The sequence below is a fragment of the Quercus suber genome, unplaced genomic scaffold, assembly GCF_002906115.3.
Source record: "Quercus suber isolate HL8 unplaced genomic scaffold, Cork oak 2.0 scaffold_284, whole genome shotgun sequence".
NCBI classification, from domain to species: domain Eukaryota; kingdom Viridiplantae; phylum Streptophyta; class Magnoliopsida; order Fagales; family Fagaceae; genus Quercus; species Quercus suber.
Window position 1 is genome coordinate 236278 of NW_027069740.1, and position 8324 is coordinate 244601.

The following is an 8324-nucleotide window of genomic DNA, read 5'->3' on the forward strand; positions in this document are numbered from 1 at the left end:
AGGCCCTATAGCGGCATTAAAAAGCTTATAGTTACGTTTTAAGGACCTTTAGTGGCGTTTTGTAAGTTGACCTTCATGAAGTCAAGTTATAGGTAAAAAAAAAAAAAATTGCCTATAACTTGACTTCATGGAGATTGAGTTACAAAACGCCATTATAGGCTTTAGAACGTCACTATAGGCCTTTAGAACGTCACTATAAGCCTTTAAAACGTCACTATAGGCTCCTTAAAACACCGCTATAGGGCTCCAGAATTTTTTTTTTTTTAAATTCAGTTTATCTCAAATCGAGTTACAAAATATGAGCATTTCCCTAATTAGTTTGGAAAAGAGGGCAAAATGCTACAATTTTTTCCGAATTGAATTTAACTCTCACTAGTTAAAAAAAAAAAAATGTTATTTGTGTTTCATTGGTAAATGCAACAAGTGTTTTAAATTTAATTGAGAAAAATAATATACTATAACTAAAGTAATGTACTTAGATTTTGCCCTATTTGTATTTAGGCTTAAATCGCTTGATCCTTGAGATGAATATGGGGGGAATGGGCAGACTAACTGTGTAAAGGACAAGTATGTAGTAAGTTAGGCAACGGTTTAAAGTTTTAAGAAAAATAGCATTTCGAATTTCTAAAACTCGAGTCCCAAAGACTCGCTTTGCAAGTGTTGGCTGGATGACTAGGATTGAAATTGCCACATAGATCTCGAGTCTTTAAGACTCGAGTTCCATGCAAAATTTCAAGGAGCCCTATAGTGACGTTTTTAAGTCCAATAGTGACGTTTAAAGCCCTATAGCGGCGCTTTTCTGCAAAAAAAAAATTTATAAGTGTCATCATCCTATACCAGGTTCGTGGGCCCTATAGTGGTGTTTTTAAGCCCAATAGTGACGTTTTAAAGCCCTATAGCGGCGTTTTCCTACAATTTACGGAGCTCAAGTATTTAAAACTCGATTTTTACGTGGATTTTTTTCCACATCACAGCTATCCACTTACAAATCGAGACTTAAAAACTCGAGTTTTATACTAGTTTACTCGGAGGCTTAAAGTATTGCACCAAATCTTAATCCAAGATTTAATACTAGTTTACTTGGAGGCTTTTAATTTTTTAATGGGTACCTGCTCACCCCTCCACAATTGTGTTTCATTAGGTTTCTTTTAGTTAAACTTAAAGACACAAATGTATATATGTTTTTCCTTTCCGATATTTACACTCCATTTGATTTGATAAAAAAAAATCATAAAAATGATTCATTTTTGTTTTGTTTTGTTTGTTTGTTTGTTTTTTTTTTTTTTTTTTTTAAGAAATCATACTGGTTTTGCTTTGTTTGGATGTCACATTGAAAATGAGAAAGAAAAAATTTTTAGGGTGGAGTACAATTGTGATGGTTTGTTGAATATGTGACGTTTGGAAAAAAAAATTCGTTATATTGAGCTTAATTTTAGTCGATCACCAAAGTTTTTGTGCTTTCATTGTACAAACACCAAAACATACATAGAATTTTTCCTAGAAAATATTTTCTGCCAAAAAAGCATGACATTAATTTTTGTTAATCACTTATTGATCTTTTCAATCTTAAAGGGATGAATGTGGTAATGGTTTCTATAAGTAAAGCACATCAATAACAATAGATAGTATCTTAGTTTGAAAATGGTCTAGCTCTGGATTTGATGAAGAAGACGAAACATTACAATTGTATCCATCTCTAGTAGGAGTACATTAAAAGATATATTTATTTCCAAAAGGACAAAAACATTTTGCTAAAGTATCCATCTATTAGAGATTTTTTTTTTTTTTTGTAAAGTGATGAAGAATTATGTATATCAAGAAGCCCATTCTATGGAGCGATGAAATGCATTGGTTACATGAGCCTATCTCGTGAAGCAAGAAAAGAGGTCCAAGGGTCATAAAACCCAATACATGACCTAAAGTGGTTGAGATTAACGAAAGACTCGTTGCATGTAGAGAGATTGCACAAAAGCCCAACACGTGTTGGCAATTATCCATGAAATTATTGGGCTTTGGCTTTCTAAAAATTAAGCTCAAACAATACTCAAGCAAGAAAATTTTTTAGAACACATAAGAATTAATGTGCAATTCATATTAATTTAGTGTTGGAACTTATCAGAGACTTTTACCACAAAAACAAAAAAAAACAAAAAAAAAAAAGCCAGTGAAAATAAGCTCGTTAAGTCTCTCAACATAATAACAATCGAGAGTTCATATAGGCAATGCAATTTTGCTTCTCACACTCTAGCAAGATGGTCTTTAGAATGTAATTTTTTTAGTTCCTTTAATGTTGGCAAAAGTCCCCCTTGTTTTGTTTCAGCTGTGAGGGGTGAGACAGGCTGGTCTATGTAGTTTGGTTTTCTCTTACGCTTTCTTTGTTTGTTTCGACGTTAATATTTTTTAGAAAATGAGTTATTTTTCAAAAGTATTTTCTATTTAATTATCTCATTTTCCTATGTTTGGTAGTAACTTTAAATGAGTTGAAAACAAACTCTCAACTTCCCTTATTTAGCTCGTTATGAGATAAAGTTGTTTTCCAAAAAAAAATTAGTAGAAAAAAAAATCTTTAAAAATAAGCCATACTTTTTTTGTTGACTAAAATAGTTTTCCTTTGATTAATTTTTTCTAATACTTCCAAACGCTAAAAAACACAAAAAATTATCTTTAAACAAGATTTTTCATCGAAACAAATGGAGTATTAATAAAGATTCATAGGAAAAAAAAAATCATTGTGGACTACAAGTCTATAATGGATTTTATAAAATGAGTCATAGGCTATAATGGTCCTTCCGTATTAATTCATTCAAACTGTTCTGCACATGTTTAACAATTCTACGTGAAATATATATTTTCAAGGCTACAGAAAATATTTTAAAATTTAAAACCAATGGAAATATTTAGTGTTCTAAAAAATATATTTACTATAATTAAATAATATATATATATACACACACACACAATGTTCTCACACTCTTGCAAAAAAAAATTATATACTAAACTAATTTATTGAGTCTACCCTCGTAAAAATGTTGAATATCTGACTTGAGAATCACAAAAATAAGAGTAATGTTACATCACATTTTCACAATAATTTTATAGCAAATCATATGTGAAAACTTGTTATTGATTATAATTTGGACCCAATATTTACATCACTTTTTTACCTACCAATAATAGTTATTCACATAAAATTTATTGTGAAAATCCTATAGACATAGCATTACTCCAAAAATAATTCTGCCCCCCAAACAAATAATCTCTAACCCTTAAAAAAAATAAAAAAGAGGCTTAAATAACATCAATAAAAGTTAACCCAATTAACAACAAAAATTACTCAAACAAAAACAAGACTAGACCAAACAATAATAAGTGAACAAATTATTCAACAAAAAGTATATTTAAAAAAAAAGATAAACATCCCTAATCATTCAAATTTACAACTCGTTCACCATTTAGTAAAATTAATCCATAATTTCATTTTTCCTAAAAAAAATAGTACAAGAGAAATATTATAATCTTGAGTTCTCTTTGGTGGTAATGACAGTTATACTCTTTTTGGTTTTGCAATCATAACAATTTTGCACTCCTCAGCTACTCAGTTGTAGTAGTAACAAATATATATACCTTTTTTTTTTTTCTTCTCTATTATCATTTCAGACGCTCTCTCACTTTATTACTCTCATTTCAGCATTCACAATTCTTACTTTATCTATTATCAGTATATTTTTTTGTAAAAAAAAAAAAATCGTAATACTTTATATATTTGTTCCTTTTTTTTTTTTTTTGTGATATTAATATNTTTTTTTTTTTTTGGTGATATTAATATTTTCAAGTTATCTCTTTATAAGATTTTGTATAATTTAAATTTCTTAGTTATCACCCTAAAATAAATTCCTAGAGCCGCCACAGTTGTTCCAATAGTTAATACTAATAAGTAATTAATGACTACTTTAAACCCCAGTGATAATAAATTTGACTCCATAATATCCAATATGTTCTTAAATACCCAATCCGGTATATAGTAGCTAATTTTTTTTTTTGAAATATATAGTAGCTACTAAAAAATAAAAAATTAATGTGTATATTATGTAAATCAATCGCTCACTTATTTAGATCTTCATGACTTGAAGAACTGTTACTTGTTTCTCAAAAAAATTAATGTGTAAGAAGAACTATTACTTTAAAAAAAAAAATGAAAGAATTTTAAATAAATATACTTTCAGAGTTTCAGCAAATTAAAATTACTCTGACAGGAAACATTAACTTCTAAAGCACAAACAAATGTGCTAATCAAACAGTTACATATATAACAAACAGTTTAATGAGAACACCACCATATCATGAATCATGAAGAATATATAACAAGAAGGTAGTTACATCTCATGAATCATGAAGAATATGGACAAATAATAGAACTAATACCTACAGCAGTAGTGTTCCTAAGAATCAATTAATTCCAGAGGCCTAAGTTAGACCTTCCAGCGTTTGTTGCATTTGACACAAGTTACATATGTTGTCATAGGTTCATCGGCACTCCGGGTCTGCATTTGGTAGTAAGTACACTTGCGCTCGCGACACCGGCTACACTGGAACATGTCAGTGGTGGCCTTTTCTTCCTCATCAGCATCATGCACACATCTTTTCAACCTTTTCAACTGTATCTGAATGTTCTCTCTCTGCCTTTTGTGACTGGCCATCTCCTCGGCACTCATGGTTACAAGACTCTCTGGCTTGATCTCTCCAAGAAGCACCTTCCTCCTCAAATCTGGGTTCTTTGGGTCTTTGAGGTTGAACAAGATTGATTGATAATTTGCTTTCTTGATGGGATTAGACCACCCAATCCTTTCAAACAACACAGACTCTACTGTGGCAGCCACTTGAACTGGGTCTATTGATGGTGATATGCTCTCATCAGTTTCAGAAGAAACTCTGGAAAAGGCCTCTATCAGCAGCTTCCTAACCCCCTCACGATAGCTAGAATTTTTGTTGATGGGCTTGGAATCTTGATGATTGTTCTTCAAAGCTTTAGGATTAGGAATACGAAACTTGATTATCAGCCCCTTTCTGTTTGGAACCCCAGAATCTTTTCCAAAGACACCAACTTTATTGTCGTTGATGATGGGTGCCTCGGAAACTTGATGACCAAGAAAAGCCATACCCACATTTGTTTCTGGTTTGGGAAGTCGAAACTTGAAAACCTGTGTCTCTGTCATTGTTCTTTCTTCCTCTCCCAAAAACACAACGAAGGATTTCTTATTACCCTTTGCTCTCCGAATTGAAGTACTACAGTTTTTTAAGCAACTTTCTATAATTTCAGAGGAAAACAAACCAAAACTCAACAAGGATTATTATGATAAGGAAGACTATGTATATAATTATGATAGCGTTCTTGTTTCCGTCACCCACAAGTAATTGGAATTCGAATTGTAATCGGAAAAGGATTAGGAAATTCGAATTGGGCGGTGATGTGAAGAATTTGGGTTATAGCCGTTGGGGCTGCTATCTGGCAATTGGTATTTGGTTTGGGCTGGAGTTCAATTTTTACTTTATTTTTCTTTTCTTTTATTTATTTACTTTTTACTGGAAGACTTCAGGATATGGATCAATTGCACTTAAATATGAGAGTAAAAAATTAAAATGATAAAAAAGTATATAAGTAAAAGGTTAAAATGTTTTTTTTTATTTTAAAAGGTTTGATTCAATGACTGACATTGAATTTCAATATCTTAATTCATTAAAAAAATAAATAAATAAAAACTTACAAATGATATAATATTTCAAATTAAATCAATCTGGTGGCCCCTCTAAAAATATCCTCTTATACTTACCACCCCCCCCCCCCCCCAAACTATACTCAATTTACATTTACCCCCTAAACTATGAAAATATACACTTACTTTGCTAAAACAAGTGAGTGACTTCCATCAATAATCAAAACTAATGCTTTTGAGATTCACTTGATGTCCTTGAAAACATCTTCTAAGTCACTAGTTATAACCCAAGAACCGGTAAGAAGTCCACCCAAAAAAGAAAAGAAAAAAGAATCTAGTAATTTGGCTAATGATCTCTGATATGTAGCATGAAGAAAGATCTATTATGTTTTTTCTTTTTTCTTTTTTTTGGTGCTAGAATAGTAACCAAATCTAAGCTGTTTAATCCTTGATAATTGGTAAGAAAAGAACTCAATGTCTAATAATCGCTCCTCAAACTTCAAATATAATAAGATTCCAAGATTTTATTTTGTTTCTTTCTTCCATGTTCATCAAATATCAAAAGGAAATTGACTCCTCAACTTTAAACATATATATCAATCGCTTTTAAGTCAATTGGCACTTCAGGATATTTCCACAACAAAATTACCGAGGCTTGAATTCCACCCTCCCACTTAAAATTATATACATATAACATGTTTTCCTATCATTATTTGATTTTTTAAGGAAGTCTTGCATGCATTTATCTCTTTCTAGGAATTGAAGTATCATTGACATTTTATGTACGATTGTTTGTAACAGTAGGAAGTAGGCAATTTTATTTAAACAAAATGCTAGGGGTGGCAGCAAGGTGAGGCGGGATTGCATTAGGGGTGTCTTATGAATGTTGAGATCTTCTTTAGATTGGTAAAGCCCGTGCAGATCAGCAAGTTAGAGACAGGATGGGTTGAAGGCAATTAAAAATTAAATAGGTATAAAAATATAAATATAAAATAAAAGCTATATATTTACAAATATTCGGGGAGAGTGGGCAAAACTCATCTCATGCCGTCAACTCTTCGGTGCTGATTAAACTTGTGCTACACAGAGTGAGGGCGGGTTATCCTCAGGGATTAAATAAAATTATTACATAAATAAGAACTTTCATTAATATCATTAAAATTAAATAATAATAATAAAAAAATAATAATATTATAAGAAATATCTTTAGTTTTTTTTTTTTTTTTTGATCCCGAAGAAATATCTTTAGTTATGTGACAAGAAGTGTATCATATAAAACTGAGTTTATAATAAAAACAATTTAAAATAAATAGCGGAACTTTTAGTTAATGATAGAATTTCACAAAAGGTGAACTATCAAATAGTTTTAACATACTTATTGTGAGGTACATAATAAACTCATTGTACAACAATTTTATGCGTACAAGATAAAGAAGTAAATAGACTTATAGGCCATTTAAGTAGCATAAGGAGAAGACATCTATTTAATGCAACTATAAAGTAGAGGATATAATTTTTATTATAAATTATATAATGTATGTTGACGGTTTAAGTTTTATTATTATTTTTTTTAATAAATTTTTTTTAAATTTTAATTAAAATTCAATAGTTACAATGTGAGAAGGGAGACTTGAATCTGGACTTTTATGTGTAAAACACCAAAATGTACTAGTTAAGCTATAAAGTTATTGACAAACATATAAAGTTTTNTGAAAACATCTTCTAAGTCACTAGTTATAACCCAAGAACCGGTAAGAAGTCCACCCAAAAAAGAAAAGAAAAAAGAATCTAGTAATTTGGCTAATGATCTCTGATATGTAGCATGAAGAAAGATCTATTATGTTTTTTCTTTTTTCTTTTTTTGGTGCTAGAATAGTAACCAAATCTAAGCTGTTTAATCCTTGATAATTGGTAAGAAAAGAACTCAATGTCTAATAATCGCTCCTCAAACTTCAAATATAATAAGATTCCAAGATTTTATTTTGTTTCTTTCTTCCATGTTCATCAAATATCAAAAGGAAATTGACTCCTCAACTTTAAACATATATATCAATCGCTTTTAAGTCAATTGGCACTTCAGGATATTTCCACAACAAAATTACCGAGGCTTGAATTCCACCCTCCCACTTAAAATTATATACATATAACATGTTTTCCTATCATTATTTGATTTTTTAAGGAAGTCTTGCATGCATTTATCTCTTTCTAGGAATTGAAGTATCATTGACATTTTATGTACGATTGTTTGTAACAGTAGGAAGTAGGCAATTTTATTTAAACAAAATGCTAGGGGTGGCAGCAAGGTGAGGCGGGATTGCATTAGGGTGTCTTATGAATGTTGAGATCTTCTTTAGATTGGTAAAGCCCGTGCAGATCAGCAAGTTAGAGACAGGATGGGTTGAAGGCAATTAAAAATTAAATAGGTATAAAAATATAAATATAAAATAAAAGCTATATATTTACAAATATTCGGGGAGAGTGGGCAAAACTCATCTCATGCCGTCAACTCTTCGGTGCTGATTAAACTTGTGCTACACAGAGTGAGGGCGGGTTATCCTCAGGGATTAAATAAAATTATTACATAAATAAGAACTTTCATTAATATCATTAAAA

The 8324-nt window shown here is 30.6% G+C and overlaps 1 protein-coding gene across 1 annotated transcript; it reads right to left on the minus strand.

Annotated features, from left to right (window-relative positions):
• Positions 1-4469: 4469 nt before the first annotated feature.
• Positions 4470-5213, minus strand: LOC112019925 (transcription elongation factor TFIIS). Its single transcript, XM_024052468.2, has one exon. The coding sequence runs from the start codon at positions 5211-5213 to the stop codon at positions 4470-4472; it is 744 nt and encodes a 247-aa protein (XP_023908236.2).
• Between the last annotated feature and the right edge of the window lie 3111 nt (positions 5214-8324).